This window comes from Pithys albifrons, chromosome 20 (genome assembly GCF_047495875.1).
Source record: "Pithys albifrons albifrons isolate INPA30051 chromosome 20, PitAlb_v1, whole genome shotgun sequence".
Taxonomy (NCBI): domain Eukaryota; kingdom Metazoa; phylum Chordata; class Aves; order Passeriformes; family Thamnophilidae; genus Pithys; species Pithys albifrons.
The window spans coordinates 7,537,231-7,560,411 of record NC_092477.1 but is presented as its reverse complement, the minus strand read 5'-3'; the positions used below and the strand labels follow the sequence as shown (position 1 = coordinate 7,560,411).

General features: G+C 49.7%; 1 protein-coding gene across 1 annotated transcript; it reads left to right on the top strand.

Annotated features, from left to right (window-relative positions):
- The first annotated feature begins 6,564 nt into the window (after positions 1-6,564).
- On the top strand, positions 6,565-23,181 carry URM1 (ubiquitin related modifier 1). Its single transcript, XM_071574410.1, has 5 exons — positions 6,565-6,633; positions 9,219-9,289; positions 21,092-21,173; positions 22,170-22,218; positions 22,931-23,181. Exons 1-5 carry the CDS (start codon positions 6,599-6,601, stop codon positions 22,997-22,999), a joined length of 306 nt encoding a protein of 101 aa, XP_071430511.1. The 5' UTR covers positions 6,565-6,598; the 3' UTR covers positions 23,000-23,181.

Below are 23,181 nucleotides of genomic sequence, written 5' to 3'. Positions count from 1 at the left end.
TGTTATATACCAGATGCACCTTTGGACATGTTAAAATAGGTGGCTTTTCCAGCATCTCTAAGAAAAGCTTTTAGTTTCTCAGTCCTCTGGACACAGTGACTTGCCAGCCTCTGTCCCAAAGCAATGGGAAAACTCAGTGGAAAAGCAGCCTCACCCCCAGAGCCCTGCAGCATCCATGGGGCTCAGCCTTCAAACCGGGTGGCTTTGCCTGGGGGCTCCTGTAGGGGCCGGTGCAGGGTGTGCAGTGGTGGCTGCCGCTCTGCAGGTGCTCTGGTCCCGCTTTTGGGCTCTGTGCCTCTCGCAGCCACCGGAGGAGGGCAGGCTGGGCTCGGCAAACGCCTCACCCGGCGGGATACACGTCTTTAGGCGCTCCCCGGGGCTTTCACAGCCCACGCGTGGAGCTCAGAGCCCTGGAAGTGTGGGGTGCTGGAGCAGGGGTTACCCACGCAGGGAGCTGGTCAGCCCCTGTGCAAGGTGGAGGGGAGGTTTTGGGTGGAGATAATGGTGCTGGGCATGAGGCCAGTGGCAATGCCAGGCACTGGTGTCCACTCTGCTCTGGCTCCTGTGCCTGGTGGAGGCTTGGGCAGCACCAAGGTCACTGAGCCGTGCCAGGTGGGTGGTGGGCAGTGACCTGAACCACCCAGCCTCACCCAGCCCTCTGCTAAAGGGAATAGGGAAAAACTTGGCCTTCAGTAAGGTCTGGGGCTTGTTGTCTGGAGATGGATGGTTTGATGTTGTACAGGAGGATATGGAAGTGCTGTGCTGCCCTCCTCGAGGAGACGTCTGTGCTGCCCTGCACACAAAGGGCAAAGGAAGAGGGGGTGCAGGGCAAAGCTCAGTGCTGCATTTCTGTCTGAGACCACGTTAGGTTAAAAAAGCCCAAGGAAATTCTGCATTCAGGGCACTGCCTGTTAAGTGCAGGTACAAATAGCTTTGAAAGATTATGGAAGTATGGCTGTTGTTTGAAAGTGAGCCCATACAAGTGGAGACTGGCTTGTGTTGCTGGGTTTTAGAGATGGATGGGGATTAGAGGCCTGTGAGAGGAGCAGGATTTAGCCCTTGGTCGTGCTGACATAACCAAGGAACTGGGACCTGGCTGGAACATAGCAGGGAGCTCAGCCCAAACCCAGGCAAGAGGAGCAGGCTGGGGCACCTCCCGAGGTGAGAGCTCCTTTCTGAAGAGACTGGGCTTGCGGAAAGACTGGGAAGCAGCTCAGCAAACAGCCTGGGGTGCCCTGGTACAGAGTGGAGCTCAGCAGTGCTGATGAAGCGTGGTGCTGTGCCACAGGGCTGGGATACCAGATATACACACCTCTCTGCTGGATTTCCCAGGGCAAGGGGAACCCCAGAAGGTGTGTTCATAACTGAGTTATGCTGTAAGGAGCCCCTCTGCCCAGCAATGCTGATGGCACTGCAGTGCCGGCGGCTGGTCCCTCCTGGAGATCTGGTGGCCAAGGACAATTCACCATTTGCACTGCGTTTGTCCTGAGTGAGGAGAGTTGTGTCAGGCTTGGCAGTGCTTCAAGGCTCCAGCTACACCAATTAGAAGTTTTCCACTGGCTGACAGCTTTGGGTTGAAATCCTGGGGCCTTTTTAAAGTCCCAGCTCCTCTGGAAAAATGAAGCCTATGTGCAAGTGTCCCTGAAGCTCTTGGCCCAGGAATCCAAGTGCAGGTGCAGTACTGAGGCTGGGAGCAGTGCTGGGACACTTCCAGCAGAGAGTGTTTGGAAAGAAGCAGCCAGTGTTTAATCATAATCTGATTTTTTAAAATTTCTTTTTATTTGTGCAGTTTAAGGAAGGGCTAATTGAATCCTCTATGATTAGAGACACCTTGCAAGACATTCCTCTCCTTTGATCAATACACTCGTCTGGCTCAACAGCTGCATGTACATAAAAGTACTCTATATGAAGGATGAGGTATTATTCTTTTTTAATTAAAACACTTAAAGTGCTGTTTGCATGAGGTTAAGAAAACATTAAAATCCTTTCCTGGGTTATTATCAGACCATTAATTTAAGTAAAGACAAAATGCTTTACAAACCAAATGTACTTTTCCCCATGGAGATGACTCTGTGTCTGGACAGAGACAAAAATATCAAGAAAAAAATGTGGCAAGTTTCTTTCTGATCAGCCAGGTCACGCAGGTGGGGGCTTTGCAAGTGCTCAGGACCTTTCTGGGTGAAATTAGTTTTTGCTGCTGACAAAGTCTGTGACAATCTTTAATGCTGCATCTCTCCAGCCTCCTCCTGCCACTCTTGGTGTGCCGGAGCCCTCCCAAACAATGACGGCCGCCTGCTCCTCTGCATGCTGGGGAACTGGCTTTGCCTTTAAGCAGAGACAGGGAAATACGCTGAACTAAAGAAGGGACTATCCTTTGGTTCACTCTTTAGAAATGGAAATACTGGATTCCCCTGAGTGGTTCCAGTGTAACCCAGAGCAGGACCAAGGTGGCTTCTCCCCCTTCAGTTTGAAGGGGCTGTGTGCCCAGGGATTCCACCAAAATGATGGTCAGTGGAGATCTCATCATCCTGTGTGAGATGGAAGGGACAGCAGCTTTCCTTCCCAAAGCAGAAAGGCTTTATGAGGGAAGAAAATGTGCTTAGGGGTGCTGAGCTCCTGGGCAGGGCTGTGGGGCAGGGCGAGGCTCAGGCAGCAGGGACGGGTCCTGCTCTGCAGTTTTTGAGTCTGGCCTGTTTAAGTGGCAAATCCCACCTTCCAAAGTAACCTGGGGTTTGACCTGCTCTTCTTCTGGTTAATTAAACATCTGCACAGGCACAGATGATGCCAGGCCAGACTCCAGGAGAGCTTTGGGCAGTTCAGATCATGCAGTACAGGCAGACAACCCTGGGAATGGCAGGCGATGGTGATGCTGTGTGTCCAGAACGTATTCCTGCTCAGGATCGGGGGTCATTGCCCAGATCTTCCCTGATCCCTCCCCAGATGATCCCAGGCTCAGGAAGTGGGACATGACCCCTACAATGCTGCATCACCCTCGGTCCAGCCCTGCCTTCCTCTAGCCCCATCCCGGAGGGGGCTGAGCATCCCTCCCCAAGGGCCCGGCATCCCTCCCTAGGGGCTCAGCATCCCTCTCCAAGGGCCCAGCACCCTGCCAGCCCCAGCAGGAGCCGTGGTCTGATCCTGCCCTGGAGGTGACACCTTCCCCGACCCTCACAGGCCCTGCACACCCCGGGGCCGTGCCCAGAGCCCGAGGCAGCGAGGGCAGCCGGATCCTTCCTGCTCGCCCCCGGCCATCCAAGTGGCCTCCGGCTCGGCCGCAGGAAGAGGCCAACAGCGGCGGGCGAGCCCCCTCCTCAGCTTTGAGTATCACTTTCAGCTATTCTGGAGGTTAAACGCCTGTTTAGAGCTGGCTATTGAGGGCAGAGCCGGGGGTGCGGCTTTGTTCGGGCGCCCTCCCGCTTTGTCGGCCGCTCTCAGGGCCGCCCTGAATGGGATCGCCCCGACCGGCACCGGCGCTGCGGCGGCACTGGCGCTTCCTCCGCCCTAATGACATTCAGGCCTCCATCGGTTCAGCTCCCGCTTTCTTTCTGCTGCAGTTTAACCCGGGCACAGAGGCCGGGCTGCATCTTACTGATCTCTGCTTGACACCCAATTACCACATGAATGGCAGAGAAAGGCTGCAAAAGGCTTTAACTCCCACTGACCCTCCTTCCCCTCTGCTGCTTCCCCCTCTCCCCGTCCCACCCCCTCGCCTTTCTGCGGCGGAGGGAGTTCAAAACTGAGACGGGGAAATCAAACAAAGGCCCGAGCAAGGAAACCCATTGTCACCGCCCCCGCGATGGCTCCCCTTTCGCCGGCCATTGTTCCCCTTGAAGTTTGACTTGCTGTGTGGAAGGATGCGAGCAGCTTGTTTGTGCATTCCCCTGATGTTTTATTGAAAAATAATTGAATCGTCAGTTCGGGGCTCTCTGATAAAGTGTGTCCTCGTCGAGCTGGGCCCTGTTGTATTTATAAACTACCTTTCCTTGAAGGATGTGATGGCGACCTAAACCGTGTCCTCCAGAATAAACCCTCAGTGGAGGGGCAGAGGTTCCTGCTGCACTCAAGGGGTGGGAGAAAGGGTGCAAATGGCAGGAAAAAAAACAGAAGACAGGACTGAGACACAAAAAATTAACCTCTCTTTATTGCCAGGCTCAGTTTCCAACCTGTTCCTTTATGTGTCACAGTTTTGTGAGGAAGGAGAGGTGGGTGCAACCAGAGACTTCGGTCAGTGGCCTCCTGCCCCACCTAACCTGGATGAACACTGTGGATCTCTGGGTCCTGCCCAGTGCCACCACACCTGGGAGCAAGTGAGGGATCTGCCAGGGTCTGGAAAATGGGTATCAGAAGAGAAGTGTAGTTTAAGTAAAGCACAGTGACACACAGCTGGGTTTGGATGAGGAGACGGGGTGTTACAGTGAGCTGAACCCAGCACACATATTGAAGGCAGGAACCTCATCTGTACCTGATTTTGCTTTATGTGGCTGTTAATCAAACACCATCTATGATTACAGCACTTTAACAATGCCAGCATTACACTTTCTCAAGGAGATTGTGTGCTTGCTTTCCCCATCCCAAGCATATCCCAGACAATCTGTGGTGCTCTGGTTTCAGCACCCAGCACAGAGACAGGGCTCACTCCTCTGCTGAGCACACAATGTCCATAAATACATCCCCCATATCTCCTGTGGTTGCTGTTTGACCAGGACAATTGTTACCACTCACCAGCTTTGAATGCTTGAATGAACCAAATTGGTATTTATGATTACTGTTCTCTTTCTTTTAATTTATTTTTGCTTTTCAGGAAGATACTAACACTAAATCTGTAATATTTTGTTGCATTTCTATAACTTCATTGTTTTAGCAGCCAGGTCTCATTTTATTTGGCCTCATGAATGATTTCTGGAATCAAGAAGAATGGCTCATACAAAACCATAACTGCAAACACTGATCTGGAGTGGAGATTACCAGATCCTCTGTACTCAGAATGGTTCAGTCATTTCTGAAGTGAACAGAAGGAAGGTTTTTGTCTAAGGCTTCTTCCCTCAGCTGCTTTTCCATACATTTCCATCCTGGGCCATATCTCTGAGATACCCAAGAGCCTTGGGATTTAGAGATACTCAAAATCTAGCTGGAATTTTTGGATGAAGACCACGGTCAACAGCTTCACATCCCTGCCATCCCGTAACCCCGGCAGCGAAGGCAGCATTCATGTGTGAGGGACCGGCCCTTCCTGGGGCCCAGCCCGGAGAATGATCCTCTCGGAGAACAAAAGGCCATTACAAACACCACCACCTTCTGCTCCCGGGGTTAGGCGTGCTCTGACCCCCGTTAGCATAAACGAAGAGCAATCTGTCTGTGTAAATTTATGCCCCTTACACATAATGCATCATGTATATGCATAGCTATTACATCTCTCTGTGCATGTGTGCACGCGTACGTGGGTTTTTCCAAACCCGGCCCCTCGGCTGAGTGCAGGGAGGGCGAAGGGGCCACGGGTTCTCCCCCAGAGCTGCCCTGTGCCGTGGGGGAGAGGCACAGCCCAGCTGTCACTGCCACGCCGGCGTGCCCGGCGCTCCTCTGGGGCCGGGGCAGAGCAAACAGGCGACAGATGTGAGCTGTGTTGGTTAACGTGGGGAATCACAGAATCGATTGGGTTGGAAAAGACCTCCGAGATCATCACATCCAACCCTTGGTCCAACTCCAGTCCCTTTACCAAATCATGGCACTCAGTGCCATGTCCAATCTCAGTTTAAAAAACTCCAGGGATGGGGAATCCACCCCCTCTCTGGGCAGCCCACTGCCTGATTAGGAAGGGCTGCCTGAGCAGGAGGGCTGGGAGGTGCCACCCCTGGCACAGGACTCACATCTGCCTGGCGATGGCAGGGGCGGTTGTTGGTCTCACCCAGCCATTTCTCCTTCCCCACAACCCCAAGGAGCTGCGAGGCAGCATCACAGTCACTGGTGTTGGAAGGGCCCTCTGGAGATCACTCAGGCCAACCCTCTGCCCAGGCAGGGCCACCTGCAGCAGGTGACACAGGAGTGTGCCCAGGTGGGTTTGGGATGTCTCCACAGGCTCCATGCCCTCCCAGTGCCCCTGTCCCAGTGCTCTGCCACCCTCAACATGAAGTTCTTCCTCATGCTGAGGTCGAACTTAGTGTGTTTCAGCAGCTTCGCTGCAGGGAAGCCTCTGCTGGGACACGCCTGCTGCAGCTCCTGCCTCCACACCGGCCCAGCGCTCCGGGCACGCCAAGTGGGTTCTGTGTGCGGCTCTGGGCACGCCAAGGGGGCTCTGCCCGCGGCGAGGCGTGAACTTGGTGTAGAAATGGGTATTTTAAAGTCGCACCGCCTCGCGCCAGCGCCCAAGTATCTTAAAATAACAGCGGCGGAGGGCACAGGCCGCGCTGCCCAGCACTGCGGGAGCTCCTCCGGGACCCCCGGGTTGAGGCCGCACCGCCCCCGACCCCGCGGCCGGACCCGGCCCAGGCCGCCCCTCCATCCCCCGCCGTTGCCGTGGCAACGCGGCGCGGCCGGAAGCGGCGCGCGGCACTTCCGGCGCGGCCCGCGCGCACCGCCCCCTTCCCGCGCGCCCGGCGTCAAGATGGCGGCGCCCGTGTCGCTGCAGGTGGAGTTCGGGTGAGCGCGGGCGGCGGGGCCGGGACCGGGACCGGGCAGGGCGGAGGGCAGGGCAGTGCCGGGCGGGGCAGGGCCGCCATGGGACCCTCGTTGAGTCGGCCGCGGCACCGAGGCGAGGGCAGCTGCTTCGCGCGGCCTGCGGCGCCGCTACGGGCGCGGCTGGGCCCGGGCGCCGCCGCTGTGGCGGGGCTGCGGGCTGGGGCGGCGGGAGCGACCCCCCCGGGGAACCGGCGGGTCGGGCACCGCCGCGGAGGTGTCCGCAGCGCTGGGGCGGGCCGCCCCGCCCGCCTGCCCTGGGGCCTCGCTGCCGTCTCTGTGTGAGCGTCCTGTGCCAGTCCTTTCCTTTCTCCACTTTCAACCTTTTATTTTTTTTCTTTCATTATTAAAATAATTTTTAAAAAACACCCACTCGTTTTTCTGTTTCTTTCTCTCTGTTCGTGTGTCTGTGTGTCTGTGTGTGTGCACGTGTCCCCGCGGTGCTTTGTGTCCCAGCTGTGTCGGTGACAAACAGCTGCGTCCTCGCTCTGCAGCATTTCGGTTTCCAGGCCTTTTCTACTGTGCTACCAGCGTTGCTCACACTCTGGCCCTGGGAACTTAAAGCGTTTGCAGTGGAAGCCGTGCATATTTGTGGAAATACTTGTGTTATTTCGTTAAAGCCTCCTTTTAACAGAAGCTAAAAGGCTGCTATTTATCCACTTTTTCCCACCCTTTCACGGAACACAGAAATGCCATAACCCTTTAAATACCCCTCTCCTTAAGAATCCTTTCCTCAGTCTTTCCCACTTCCAGCTGCAGCAAACTCTGCTAATTTTCCCAGAAGAGTGAGATGCATTTTTGCTTCCCTTGGAAATGCATAAATGAGCTCTCTATGTAGGATCCACAGCTGAGTCCCCCACGGCTCGCGCCGTACAGAAGGACCTTATCTTGCAATCTACATTTCCCGCTGCAACAAAGCGTGACCTTGTTTTCCTTACATGAAAAAATGTTTTTCATATCATTGTTGTGACTTGTTCCCTCCCCTGAACCTCGGCTCGTGGTTAATAAATCGCTGCCTCAATTTGGAGATAACTATTTGTTGTGAGCTGGGGGGAGAGCACCAACAGAGTGCTCTTTAGGAGGGTTGCTGCATATAAGTAGTGCTGCTGAGGGCACAACAAGGGTTCTGTTGTGCTCTGCCACTGCAGAGCCAAGAAAACCTACTGTGGCATTTTTAGGTATTGAATTTAAAGGAGCTTAGAAACGTCTGGATGTATCTCTGCTGGTGTTTAGGTGAGGATTGGTTGGTTTTAAATATTTCTCTTTATATTGTGTTGGTTTCCAAGGGAGGAGAGGCACCAGTGAGTTTCTGGAAAGTAACTTCATAAGAAAATTTTTTCTGAAGTAATCTATGTTTAAGTTGGAAGAATGTTTTGCCACAGTTGTGTGCCCTTTGAAAATGGGTTGGTTGTTTTTCTGCCTCAGTTGGGTGTTGAGTTGAGCTTTTTAAGCATCTTCTTGTTGTTGAAGCCTTGACCAGTCTAGAATTCAGTTTAGAATCAAAAGCTCACACTCTTTGCTGCTGTGTCCCATATCCTAAAGTAGCTTTTGTGTTTACTGTACCTGTCCCTACTCACATGATAAAGCTTTGTAATCTAAGGCTGAGTTTGGCCTCTGGCCTCACAACAGCATGAAAACTGATTGATGCTGGTAAAGCTCAAGATTTTCACAATTGTTTTTCCAGAAAAGGAGTGAGGATTGTGCTGAGGCTTCTGCATTGCAGTCACAAAAGTTAATTATTCCTTTGAAGAGCCTAAGATGAGGTGCCTGGACCCAATTTAAATCCCACTCTTTTCCAGCGTCAGGACCAGCTCCTGTGCCCACCAACCTCTGCACGTCCTGCTCACACCTTATCTATGCTTGCAGAGGCCATCACTTGTTTTCTGGGCCCCCAGTGTGTTCTGAGTGTCAGAAGAGGGATGTTCCTCAGGTTGTTCAGTGGAGGAGGGTTGTGTATTTATTCATTTATATTCTAACTTGTCATCCTTGCCACTTGCTTCCCCCAGTCAGATCTCTCTCTCAGGAGCACTTTGTCATCAGTAGATCAGGAGAGGGTTTCCAGGACTCGGGGGCTGCTGGCCCTGACTTGTTCTGTAACAGAGTGTGAGTCATTTCCTCTCTCCCTGTGTTCACAAGTGGAAACTGGGGGGGAATATTTATCCCAGGGGAATGCTCAGTTTTTGAGACTTCTGGCTGAAAGATGTCAGGGACGAGCAACGCCGGACGTGGCGTGGTGGCTGGAATGTTGTTTGGGTTTGTGAGCACTTGGAGCTGGGCACCATGTCCCTGTTGCCTTGGGGTGCTGCCTGGCACCGTGGGGTCCTGGCCCACAGCACAGCCCCTGGATGTGCTGGCAGTGGGATCTGGCAGCTCCCCCTGTGCACTTGTGGTTTGTGACAGGGTGAAAAAAAGACAAAGGGAATCCTGTGCTAAATATAGTCTGTGTCATTTGTTTTCTCTGCTGTGGCATCTGTGTAAATCGCCTCTTTTGTACTGTCTTCCTTCTGACAATAAAGCAGAATCTCAGTGGTTCATTGTTTTTATTTCAGAGGTGGTGCAGAACTCTTGTTCGATGGTGTCAAAAAGCATCAGGTGACTTTGCCCTGTCAACCAGAGCCTTGTGAGTATCAGAACCTGTTGGAGAACTTGAAAGAATGACAACAAATGAAACAAAGCTGGTTTGTACAGCACTTTCAGTTGGCAACAAGGATCAAAGTGTGTTGAAAGCTCTCTCAGACATGCAGTGGATCAGGTAGCTGGGAAAACAGGGGTTAGTCCTCCAAGTCTGAGCATCTCTGCTGTCCTTTAAGCATTTGAGAATTGAGTCTTTCGTTAAACCTTTTGCCTTCCTCCTCCTGCATAGACAACAGCTTCTGGATGTTTCCATCAAGCCTGTATTTGTCTTGCTTGATACTTTAAGCACCAATAACCTCTTCTCTCCTTTGTTTTTTCCTGCCTGTTTTGAGGTTTCCAAAGGCATATATATAAATATATATATGGATATATGTATGTGTGTGTGTGATGTATAGATATGTAGGGGGGAGCACAGCAATGTAACATAAATGTATTTTACCTACTTATTTGACTTCCAAGTATAGATAATCATTTTATATTAACTCTGCAGTTGAAAACAGCAATCTTAATGCTCAAGTGTGATGCTGGACATCCTACCTGCAGCATTCCCTGCAGTATAAACCAGGATTGGAGTGTCCCAGGGATACATAGTCAGTCTCAGGTTTGTAATTTGGAATATCAACACTGAGCAGTGCTGCACTAACTCACTTGTGTGTGTGCAACTTCAGTGGCAATGCAGTTTGGCCACAGGTATGTTCTGAATTCTTCCAGCTAGATAGCACTGCTTTATGATACTTGAGTGGGATTATGAACTGAAATAATACAAAGCATCAGAGAGTGTTAACTAATAACTCAGGAATGGCTAATACCATCATCTACATACTGGGAACCTCCAGGCCTGGAATCTTCTTGCTGTGCCTGGAAGTAATTAAGGATTGGTAGAAGTGCTTTTGTTGCTTGGACATAAGCACTTGTAGTTCAAATACAATAGGAGCACTGGAATGTTGTGTTATCTTGTGGGTAAGGACAGGGACTGAGGCTCCAGAAACATGACCCAGTGCTGATTGGCTTTGTGAGTTTAGTCGTGTTGCTTCACTTTCCCCTGTTGCCATTAAAGGAGTAGTGATACTTTCATGCATCACAAGAGAGTTCAGCATTAAATTCCAGCACTGTTAAAGCACTTAAGATCCTTAGATGGAAGGTAGTAAAGAAATGCTAAAACACTCATCTAGTTGGTTTATAAACTTGGAGGATAAAGTGTAATTTTCTTCAGCGCTCTGTAAGTTTAAAATGCCCAGTAACACCCAGTGCATTGGTGGTGTTCAAACCATGATCAGATGCTGAGGAAGAAGGGGTTATTACAGGAGGTGTTTATTTCTGCCAGGGGAAGGGAGGGGTGTTAACACCAAAAATGATTCTTCTAGCCCCACGGTTGTCAGCAGTGCAGTTGTTTGTGGCCTGATCCATTCCCACTTCAAGCTGCTGGGAAGACTTCTGTGGACTTCACTAGGATGTGGGTTTATAAATCTCTCCCTGAAGGTCTGTCTCAGTCTCAGAGTTCAAACTAATGATCTCCAGTGATTCATTCCAGATTCATCTAATGCATTACTGCTCCCAGCTGTTCCTGCTGCCCTGTTTTCCAGCACAGGGTTGGGGCAGGCAGATGTGGGGTTCATGTCTGACAATCCCATAATATTGCCAGAAGACCATTAAGTGGTAGTGGTGAGGAATCAATAGAATCATATCAGACACATGTGAATAAGAAATTTGGTAAGTTCATGTAATTTTATATTGTTCCCAATCCCATGTAGTTCCCTGGCTCACAGTAAGAAAGTCTAATTCACCTGTCTCTGGGTAAATAAGGAGAGAGATGTATAGAATGTTCCCTGCTGCCCTCATGCAGCCAGAATTGCAATGATTAGAGAAATAAAACAGCTCAGGTCTACTCAGCACATCCTGTTGCTCACCTTACCCTGGATGTCCATCACTGAGTACTCCAGGGAAGGACCTGTAGTATGAACACTGCTTGAAGACCTGCACTTCTAACCCCATTTTAAGTGATTTCATTATCTGCCAAGCTTATTTTTGGCCATTTTGGCCTCTCTTACCTCCTCTTCCTTTCTTTCTTGGTTATTTTTGTCTTTGTCCTCCTTTTTGCAGAGCAGCTGCTTCTCTCTGGGACATTGGGCCCAGCTATATATTAATTGTTTAGGCATTTTTATATGTATCCCAGAGGTGGGGAGAGGTGGAAAATTATGTGAAGAAATACCTACAAATATTTACATGATAAGCTGTGCTCCATAGTTGGCAGGGACAATCAGTGTTCTCTGAGTGATAATCTTGCTTGAACAAACTCCTTTTGTGATAATTTCTTTTTTCCTGGTCACAGTCACTAGGTGGAAAGTAGGTGGGTTTCAGATCCACTTAATTTTTTCAAGAAGATTTGATTAACTGTCCTTTTCTGATGCCTGGAGATGGACTCTGGAGGGATTAGGATAGGCAGGAGGAAGGAAGCTGCAAGTGGGACAAGAGCAAGCCACAAGGGGTACAGCCATGTGGCAGGACCTATTTTTATTATCCAAGGGGCTTTTTGTATCCTAATGTCAGTTGAACAGCAGTTCTTTATTTCCAAATCAGAGCTGCCTCAGCCTGCATGTTGAAGTTGCTGCCAAGTAGGAACTGGAAGAGGTGTGGAGAAACTTGAGATCTGTGCCAGCAGATCTACCTAAGCCACACTTAGTGCAGGACTGTGTAATCTTCTGGGGCTGTTGCAGAAAGAAAACCTCAAGTTAAACAAGAATTTTGCCCCACATTGCTGGCTATTCTGATGATCTCACAGAGGATCTAAAGGCATTATGCCCTGTTGGCTTCTCCTGCATGAAAACAGTGTGTGTGGGAGAAAGCAGCTGGGGGAATAACGATGTTTGTCACATGGAGAGAGGATTAAATTGGCAGGGAAATCAACTTTATTTTCAAGCATCTAAGAGACTATTAGAGACAATGGAGCATAAAAGAGAGAAACCGTAGATTAAAAACTGAAAATGTATTTGGCAGCCTCTTCCTAAAACAAGCCTCAGTAATTTAACCAAGTGCTTCAGTAATCAAATAGATCATTGTATGTCTGCTCTGCAAGTGATGCCGGAGCTCTTTCCTCCATCTCACTGGGACTCACAGTGGTGGATTTGTCTTGGCCATGCGAGTTGCATGGATGCTGCTGGGAGGGTAGGAAGTCACTGACATCGTTTAACCCTTGTAGTCATTTCAGGTTTAGCTCAGCAGCATCCTGCTGATGAAGAGTGTTTACAAAACCTCTGTCCTGTGCTGTCTGCTGGATGTGGTATCCAGAGGCTTGGGCTGTGTGTAAAGTCTCTGGCACTTGTGCTGCAGGCTGCTTGGAACCCTTTGAATTCCAGCTTTTCCTGTGGCCTCAGTGGTGAGACTTGTGCTTATGGAGCAGCAGTGACCAGTTTCAGCAATGCTTGCTTGGACCTTCTGGGCTAATTAAGAATTCACACTGTCTTTTGGCACTTACGACTCTGGAAGGATAAATTATTAATCAGTGTGTTTTGGTAATTGTTTATGGTTTCCCTCTACCAAAACCCCAGGGGAAAAAAGCCCACTGCTAATCAGATTTTTTTTCAGAGGGAAAATGAAAATAATCTGCCAAGTGCTGCTTATGTTGAATCCCCTTAGAGAAGAGCATGGTCTGCTCCTCCAGAGCTTTGCTTTCCAGGGGCCTTGTTCTGCTCAGCATGGAGGGCTGCTGGGGACTTGGGAGCATTCATCTCCTCGGGAAAGAGCCTGGGGATCTCGGGAGATCAGACCTGTGCTACAGGCAGAGAGGCTTAAAAAATACAGCATGGCACGTGTTCAGAGTTGACTGGGGAGCTGTGCCAAAACAACATGTCAAATCAAGAGTGGCAGTTGGTGTTGGTTGTAAGTGCCCAGTGCTGTTGGTAGATAATATGTTAAGTCATTAATAGTGGAATGCTTTTACTGCTCTGTTTATTATTCCTAACATTTTAAAACTTGCACCAAAGAAAGAATAAAAATACATTTTGTAATGCAGAGGTTTATTAGAAGAACGATAAGAAGAAAAACCCCATAGCTCTATGGAAAACTTCATGCAGTCAAACCGTTTTGACCACAGTGGGTGGTACTCGCAGCTCTCAAAGGACTTGGGTTAGTCCCCCTGCTTGTGCATCCTACTCGTGCATCTCTTAGGCAGGAAATTACAGATCTGGCAAGGGAACGGGGCTCGGTGGGTTACACGGGGTAGGAGCTCAGACTGGATACTGGCTGCCCCTGCAGGATCCAGCAGCGTGTTTGCAGGGGCAGAGCCCGGGGTGATGCCGCAGCGCTGGATCGAGCAGCCCCTGCCACGTGTGCGGCCGTCCTGGCACAGCTCCGGGTCCCGGTCCCGGGGAGAACACGAATCCCTTCAGAAAGAACAGGGAAACAAACGCTCATCCTCCCAGGAGCAGCCCCAGCACCCTCCCGGGAGGCCGTGGAGCCGCGTTACCGGATCAGCTCATCCCGACTCATTGTGGAAGCTTCCCAGGCACTGAGAAACCAGCTCTTGTGTGTGACCAAATCCCTGGGATAACAAAGCCTGGCTGTTACACCCTCCTTCCCAGCCGCTGTGTTGCAGTGTGGACACCTCGCAGGATAACCCCTCCGTGCCACCCCCCCTGCGCTGCCTCTTTTCTCTCGGGGGGATTTGCTGTGCTGACAGCGCTGTTCAGAGGGTGGCAGCGGAGCAGGGCTGGGGAGGAGGATCCGGGCCCTTTAAACCGCTTAGCATGCGGTTCACACGGCTCCGGGCCAGCTGTTCCTTTCTCCTCCTGCCCTCACTCGCAGGAGTTGTTTGCTGAGCTCAGAGCTCCTGTGCAAAATTGCTTTTCAAAAGAGCCACTTTCTGCTTAATTAAACAATGAGCCGCCGTCCCTCTGCACATCTGTAAAGCTCCCTCCGCAGCCCCTTTATCCCACAAACTGCTCCATTCTTACCTCCATTCACTTGTAAATCTTACCCCCCCTCTCCTCCACCCTGATCATCTCACTGGTCCTTTCTTTTTCCCTTTCAAGTAAGACTGAGGGGCTTGGAGTATCTGTGGGGGTGGCTGGTTTGGGTGGACAGGAATCAGTTTAATGGTGCTTGGCCCTGTATGAAAGTCTAATAATAGCAAAGCAGATCCGAGCCCAAAAGCAAGAGGCGATTTCCGTATTTAGAGGAATAAAATCATGGCAGTTCCTGAGCTGAGACACTGACTCATCCAGCAGCCACAGGGACACCAACCACCAGCCAGGCTGGGAGGGGGCAAGGAGTTGACTTCAAGGCATTTTCTGATCCAGCTGGCAGTGCCAGGGAGAGCCCAGCCCAGGGGATTCCCTCGGCCAGGCTGGCTGCGTGCAGGGAGTGCCAGGCTGCCAGGGAATCCCTCTGCGTGCTGGAAAGAACAGCCACCTCCCTCTGTGGGCTGGGGTCTCACAGCAGCTCAGTGCAGTATCTTGTAATAGCAATGAGGTTTTCCTTTTTAACCCTTGGTGCTTGTGCACACACAAAAAAATCAGAAATCTGGAAAAGAGAAGGGAATTTTCAGTTTGCTGGGTTTTGGCTAAACTTTATGCCAGTGGTTAGCAATGCATTCTCTGAATTGTCTTCTGAGAGCTTGAAAAAAGATTAACCAGTAACATTCAAGGTTAAACAGGATAAATGAATAGAAAAGTGATGAGGTGGGATATCTCCTTTATCATTGGGAAGGACAGATTATAGCCAGGGTGATGCAATATCATCTAGCATAGATTGATAGGGAGGAATGAAGAAATGGGAGTTTAGTGCATTAGCAGAAGATTCCTGACTGCAAAAACTATTAGACCATGGCACAGCCTCCTTGGGGTTTGGTAGAAAGTCTATACACTGCTCAAGCATCTTAAAATCAGAGCAGGCAAAGCTCAGGATGGTCTTTTGTAGAGAATAATTCTGTTCTGGCAGAGGGATAAAATCCCAGGACCTGTTAAGGAGATGTGTTTTTTAATGTGTGCGATCCCCAGGCTGGTGCTTGGCTGCCGGGATGATGGTCTTTGAGGCTCTCTCAGTTCCTTCCTTTGACAGTTTTGAACGAGAGGCAAGACCCTGGGCCAGCACTAGTGATCTGTGATCCTAATTAAAAGAGACAGTTTGGTGCACTGGCATTTATTGGGGAGCCTGAAGTGACAATAGCGTTGGGTGTTACGGGATTAGATGCTCTGACTTTGGAAATGAGTAGGGATTAGGTTTACCCTGAGAATCAGCTCAGAGCTGCTTTTCTTGTCATGGGAGCTGATGGATCTGGAAGCTTGCTGCTGGCTAGCGGTGGGATTGGAGATCTCTTGAACTTGTGTTCTCCTACCAGCAATCTGTGGGGAGTAGAAGATCTCAAGTAGTGCTCTGCAGCTCATGAGCGTTGTGATTAAAACCTGAGGGCTGAGAATTGCTGCGTGATAGCTGGGATCTGAGTCTTCACTGCTAACAGGAAGGCTGTGAAAGACCTCTGTGATCCCTTCCCATTTTGTGGACACAAGAAAATGAAGAAGAGTGTTGCTCTTTTAGCTGAGAAGCAAGAAAAAGATGTCATAAAGCAATTAAAAATTAGAGAGGCCAAGACCTTGGTGTTAGTTTGAAGCAGACAAGAACAGATGAAAGCAACAATTGGGATTTTCTTATGCCTGGCTGTAGTTACCCCCTAATTTCTTCCCTAGTACTTAAATCACTGCCCATTCCAGTGTGTGGCAGGATTGGCTTGTGCACTTGTCAGAGAAAACTGATTTTGCTTTTGCTTGCTGCAGAATTTTGCCTGGCTGCTCACTCTGCATAGTCCCAAACCCATTTGCCTGTGACTCCATTTATATCAGCTATTCCATGTCTTCTTCTGCAGTTTATGGCACACCATGGTCTGCTTCAGAGAATGATTTGCATATCAGATGGGAGACTGGAGGAGTCAGAAGGATCCATGAGATCAGGTTTTGAGCTCTTTTAGAGAGCAGGTTCCTGGAGGGTCCTGGGATCCAAAAGGGAAGTCGTGCACCTGGAGGGACAGCAGGTATTGGGAGCTGGTTTGTCTGTTTTAAAAACAAGCAGCTTAAGCAGGGAAAGGGGCATACAAATTGTCTTTCCATACATTTCCATGCAGGCAGGGGGAATAATGGCAGAGGAGCGGCAGGGAAGGGGCTTTGTCATGGTTACAGGCCGGTGGCTGAGAATGTGGGTGGAGCAGTGCTCGTCCAGAGTTAGTGACCTCAGCAAATTGGAGCTCAGCCATGGTCAGTATGATAAATGATCTTATTCTGGGTCAAAGAAATGGTACCCCACAGGGAGGGATCCGCAAGGCGGCCCGGGAAAGCTCTGTGCTCTCGCAGCACTGACCCCTTAGTGACCAGTGCTGCATATATCTTATTTATTGCAGACCAGAAGGGAATTTTCCATGGTTCAGCCTTTATAGGGTTCCCCTATTTCCCTGAAATAATTCTGGTTCTGCAGCCAAGGCAAGAATATGGGTGTGATTCCTCCTCCTGGGTGCCCTTCGAGGCACTGTGCGTGTTGTGCAAGTTTGAATGTGGATTTTGAGGTGTCTGGTCATTGTGCTTGTGTGTGTGTGAATCTGCCAGTGACCTGTGCAGCTCCCAGGAAGCCAAGAGCTGTGTGTCTGGGTCAACTGGTATCACAGTTGCACAAAATCCTTGCATGTCTCTGCACATTTATCAGTTCAGTGTGAGATCCTTCTAGTGCAACACCCAGCTTGGTGCTTCTTATTCAAGGCACCTGTTTTCTCTCTGCACACAGCAAGTGCTCTCTTTGCTGAGTTACCACTGATGAATCTGTCAAGCCCAGGATGTTTTATTGAGCTGGGAAAGATCTATGGATTTCAGCCCCGGTTTTGAGGGTGCAAAAGAACCCTGGCTCTTATTCCAGGCAGTGCTAAAATGGAGTCTTAGGTGGTTTCCTATGGCAGAGGAAGCTCAAGCAGATTCTTGAGGAAGGAACAGTTGGGGTAATGCAGATCAGGCCTTGGAGGATTCACAGAAGGACAAAGCAGGCTGTGCAGTTCTGTCTGCCACAACCAGGAGTGTTTGTGATGCAGCTGGGCTGAGAAGGAGCTGAGGCTGTTGGGTTTGGTTTGGTGTGTGCTCGCTGCAGTTCCTGCATCCCGTCTGCCTGCGTGACAAGGCAATGACTTTGTGTCACCTCGTTTTCCTGAGCGCTGTGTTTCACTGGGTGATTTGTTTTCTGCATATATTGAGGGCTTGAGCTCCCATCTGTGCACTTGAACTGAGCAGTTTTCTCAAACGTTTCTTGGTTTTTCTTTTTTTTTAAATTAACTTTAGATTATTTTTCCTGAGAATTTGCAGCGGGTTGATGTACTGTTAGCACAGGCAACAGGCACTGTCTGTGTATACAAATAAGACAGGGATTTCCTCCCATGTGCTTGAGTCCTTCCTTTGCAGTTTGAGAATATTTCAGCTTACTGGGTCCATTCAGTCTTGCTCCTCTGCTTGTGCTGCTGTGGGTGAGGGCAGTTAATGAGAATTAGAGGGTGTATTTTGGTGTGGATATTTGTTTTCTGTGAGTGAAATCGAGTGGGCTACCTAAAGGATTTTATTAAGACCATGAAGCAGATAAAATATGACATTACTAGGGTGAGCTGGGCTTGAGTTGGTGATGCTGGAGCAAAATGCTGTCAGCTATCACCTGAACCTCCCTCCTGAGCCAAAATGCACTGTGGGTTTTGCAGCCAAATGACAGCACCTGTGGTACAACTGAGCTCCTGCCAGTACCAAACATCTCTGTTCTGTGATGGGGACCAGCTTCAAACCAACACAAGTGTGAAATCGCTGCATTGTAATGATGGTTTAACTTGTCAGTGGTTGTGGTGCCTGACCAGGCTGAGATTTTTTTCCTTCCTTCTGTGTCATCTGTAGAGGACCTGCTGTTTGCACAGCAAATCCTCGGCCTGGGGAACTGGGAACCTGCTAGGCCTGTAGCATAGTATCAGAAAGCAAATGTCCTACGTATGTCAACTGTAAGAGGTAAGGAATTGTGCTATAATTTACCTCTTACTGTTTCCATCATGAGAACATACAGAGTCCTGAGCTGTTGATCAACACTGCTGTTCGAGGCACTGAACTGCAAGATGGCTTCTCCCCAGACCACTTGCAATGCAAGTAATCTTGTTCCTTTCCAATATCTTACTTGTGGGAGATGGTTTTAGTGTGGCTGTGGTCATTTGTCATCCTTTATAATTGATCTGTTCTAGTAATATTGGTGTACAGAATGTAGAGACTTGAAGGTGGGTGAAAAAAATCAGTGCTGATAAAGCAGATGAAAGTCTTATGTTTTTAGGTTGGCTGTGGAGAAAGGGTCTTAATTTTTGTGCCTTTTGGAGTGGGGAAGCTCCAGGCATGCACAGAGGTATCCAGGGTTTTTTTCCCTACTGTCTAAATTCCTCAGTATGTGTGTACGTGACTTCTGGGTAGGAGTAAATGAATGTAGGCTCAGGTGGGGCTGAAAATAACATTTATTATGGAAGGAGATGGGGCGAGGGAGTCTTCCAGCTCAGCCTCGAATAAATCAGTCCTCTCGCCCCTCTGTCCAGGCTGCTTCTAGGTGGCTGTCTTTCATCCAGCTGGTGCAGCGTGTTCCTGTTTAAATGATCTCTCCTGAAAGGTCCCAGAGGAAAGGGCTGCTCATTCCACGCCAGGAGAATGGTATATGGCACAGCTCATTGTTGTGTGCCCTGCTGCAAGTGCATAAATATGAAACAGCTCGCAGGCGATGCTGTGGTGGGGCCGTGTCCCCTTCACACCCCCCTCCTTCTCCTGAAGGCTCCTCTCCATCTTCCTTCCTCTCTTGCCTTCATTTCTTAGTGATGGAGAGCGGGAGCCTTTTGGGTGTGAGATCCTGAGGGCTTGACGTTGCAGCAACATTTTTCAGGGGAAGACAAGTTAACTCTTGTTTTGGTAGCTGATGGACCACTGTGGGGTGTGTATGTGTGTGTGTGTGTGTGTGTGTGTATACACACACCTATATATGCATATACACACCTTCTGAGCAGTGCTCACTGTCCCCGGTGCACGTTGCTAAGAAAGAGGCAGAAAATGGTCTATTTTGTGATCTTAACTACATATCATTACAAGGCAGCTGTGGGTTGGCCCCAGGCAGGTGATCCAGCTCACCAGGCATTTTTAAGGCACAAAGCAGCTCTTTTTGCCCTGATCTCAGCAATCCAGTGCTCGGAGGCAGCAGTACCTGTTGTGCTCCAGGCAGCCCCATGGTGGGACTGGGGTGTTGGGGACAGGCTCTGATGCCCTGGGAAAATGAGGGGAACACAGGGAATCACAGAGCATCCTCCTACCCCTTTCCCCAGGAAAAGAGGCCCCCATCTGCTGCAGATGGACATAGCCCATTGCCCATTTGATGTGCACCTGCCTATGCCAGGGCTGTTCATCCTTAGTGTGACAGAAGCACTGGGGGTGACATTATTTGGAAGAACCCCAGCTCTGCTTTGGATGACATCCATGATCCTGTAAAATCCTGGGCTAAGGCCTGTGCTGAGTTGAGCCACTACACACACATTTATTTTTGCTGGTCATGAAGGAAACGCCCCGGGGATGGTACACAGAGTGAATTTACCTTGGAGAAGCTCATGTGGAAAGGGTCCCTGTGACTACAGCGAGCTTACCCACACATGAGACAGACCTGGAAACCCATCCTGCCATCCCCTCTCATCCATGAGCAGGGCTCCAGCCCTCACTGTGGATTTGTGCCTTCAAAAAGCTTGCTTGCTTCTCAAAAACAAACAAAACTCTTTTGGGGCTTTCAAAGGGCTGTTTAAATGAGCCCCAGGAGAATAACTGATTGTGGATTCGGAATGATGAAGTGGTTTGTGGAACAGTGAAATATAGAGGCAAATGCAGGAGAACTCCACATTGCAATTTGTCAGCTTCTCTAAACCCTGTAACAGATTATTCCCCCCTCCTTCTGTCTTTTCTCACCTCTCCAATAGGAAATTAACTGATGCTATCACTAAAGAAATTGTTTTTGCCTCACAAAGTAAAATTGATACTATAAAAACCCACCAGCAGTGTCTCCTCCTCCTTTTGCATGAAGACAAATCCTCCCTGTCACCTACTGAAATGGAAAGATAAAGGCTGAGCTTTAATAAAGAAGCTCTAGGCACAAAGTGTAGAAGGAAGGAGCAGGCACAGCATGGGGAACACTCCACAGCAGCAGGTGTGATGCTGAGGGATGCTGCAAGTGTCCAAAATGCAACTGGCCAGTGCCTGCACTTGTGTCTAATGCGTAGGCATGGACAGGTTTGGGCTTCAGAGCTCAGGTCTCCAAGAGCTTGTGCAGGTTTTGGTGCTGGTAGTGTCTGTCTTTGCTCCTCTCAGGTTCTTAGGCTTGCTTGTGTGGACTTTTAAAATCTACTTATTAAGCATACAGAGAATTAGATGTAATTTGTCAGGTGATAACAGAACACAGAGCATGTGGGATGTGTTAAAGAGATCTGAGCACTGGGAGTCTGCAGCCAGACTGGTGCTTCAGCAGGAGCTGCATCCTTTCTTTGAGGGATAAGTTTTCTGAGGAAACTTCTTGTGCTGGACCGTGGGGTTTGGGGCAGAGCCCTGAGCCCCCCTAGGAAAGGACTGCCTGTGGGATGCTGCTGAGTGACTACCCTCTTAGTCCTTTGCAGCTGTCCCCATCCATCCTGCATGCTCCTCATCTGCTCTTTCTGGATAAACAATCACTCTGCTCTGGCATCACCAGGAGCCATCAGGCAGTTTGTAAACCCTGTCCTTTCTTCTTCCAGGGGATATCAGAAACCTGCTCAAGTGGATCAAACAGAATCTGTTGAAAGAACGACCAGAATTATTTATGCAAGGGGAATCTGTGTAAGTAGAACTGTTATTTATCTTCCTTGTATTTCTCTGTTGATTCCCATGGTTTGGGGTATTTTTTCCCTGTTCGTTGCAAGAAGTAACTTAATGACCATGAAAACATGGGATTTGTTAAAGTGATAATGTGAGGTGTCCCACCCACACCTCACACTGTCCACAGACAGAGTCTTTTGCAGCCCTCACCCCAAATCTTTAAACCTTAAACATGAAGTAGGGCCACATAGACTCTCTCTGTTGTCACCTGGAGCAGCACAGTGCCTGTATCCTCAATTCCAGGAGTTTAGCAGGTCTGTCTGCTCCCTGCTGACATCACAGGGACTGAAGCAGTCACTCCGAGAAATGCCAACAAATAATTCTTCTGGGAAATGTATTTTTATTGTCAAAATGGGGCCAGCCTCGTGGAGGGATGGGGGGAAGAAGGCAAGAGAAAGGGAGCAGAGTGAGCTGTGCGAGCCATCCCTGCCTGCAGGGTGGCGCTTGGGGGTGTTTAACATTCGTCACAGATCTTTGTGAGCTGAAGCGTGTGCCAGGTCCCCTGGTAACAGGAAAGACAATTGCAGGACACTGAAGATCAAAGAGGGGAATCCCTTTGCTTGGAATAAGGGCCTTGGAGTGGATCCCAGGTGCTGTGTGCCTGTGGCAGGGGCACTGGGAGAGCTTTCCCTACCTTCACATTGAGCTCTCTCCGCTCGACTGTCGTGCGTGGGTTTTAATTACCTGGCTCTTCTACATCGTACGGAAATGTAGTCATCCTGGAGCATCCTCGGGAATGCTGTGTTTGGATTCAAATGAGCTTTGGGATTGCTCCTGCCTCCCCTTTATTTGATCTAGAAAGGGCACAGACTGTACCTGTTCCACCTCCATGCTAGGATTCCTTTTTGGCTCCATAAGCAGTCAGCTTGTGAGCTGTGCTGTGACATCCCTTGTTCTTAACTGTTTGTGGAGCTTTTTAGCAGACCTGTATCCTAATTGTTTCTCTCTGTTCTGCAGGAGGCCGGGAATTTTGGTGCTCATCAATGACGCAGACTGGGAACTAATGGTCTATACTCCTTCAGTTTGACTTTTTTTGTTGAAAATATTGCTCTCTCTGTTCTGTGATTGCTCTCACAAAAGCTATTTCTGATTCTTGCCCCAAGCAAAGCATCTCATGTTTGAGGGGGAAGGGACAGGCTGGGATCTCTCTCCTGTGCTGTGGCTGTTCAGAAGCCCGGAGCCTGTCTCTGACCTGCTGAGTCTCATCAGCCAGCCAAGGTCTGAAGAGAGATTACCCTTTTTCCCCTGGCCTCTGGCGCTGGGCTTTGCACCTCTGACTGCTGCTGGGTCCCCCCACGCTGGGCTGACTGTGGTGGGCACTGACAGCTCTGGGCCCCAGGCAGAACCACCTTCCCTGCAGTCAGGTAGTGCCTGGCAGGTGAAGGCCATGGGGAGATTTCTACCCAAGCAGGCACCTGGTAAATGTCTTCCCTTCTCAGCCCACTCTTGTGCTCAGACAACAAACAGCCCCTCGATTTTTTCCTGCCTCAGGCAACCACCTGTTCTGTCAAAACCCTGGTCCAGAAGGCGCTGTGGGGTGATGAGCGTCAGCGCCGTGGCTGATCCCTCACCTTCACTTCTGCTGTGATGAAAACATCAGTCTGTCCCCTTCTGCTCTCCTTAACACTCACCATCTTTTTGTGACCTGTTTTCTCTTTGCAGCTTGTATTTGGAAATGACATTTAAACTGTTTTTCTTTTTTTTTTCTTGGCCTGCAGGGTGAGCTGGATTATAAACTCCAGGACCAGGATAACGTGGTTTTCATCTCGACATTGCATGGCGGGTGAACTCCTGAAAAGACAAGAGGATTTAAATCCAAATCCCTGGGCAAAAACCTCAAACAAAAACCTTAACCCACCCAAACCTCTCTTGAACTCCTGTGCCTGGTCTCTGCATCTTCCCACCGCGTTCACTTGTTACCAGACATCCAAATAAAGCCCTGCCAGCCTGCGGCCTGCTGTCCACCACA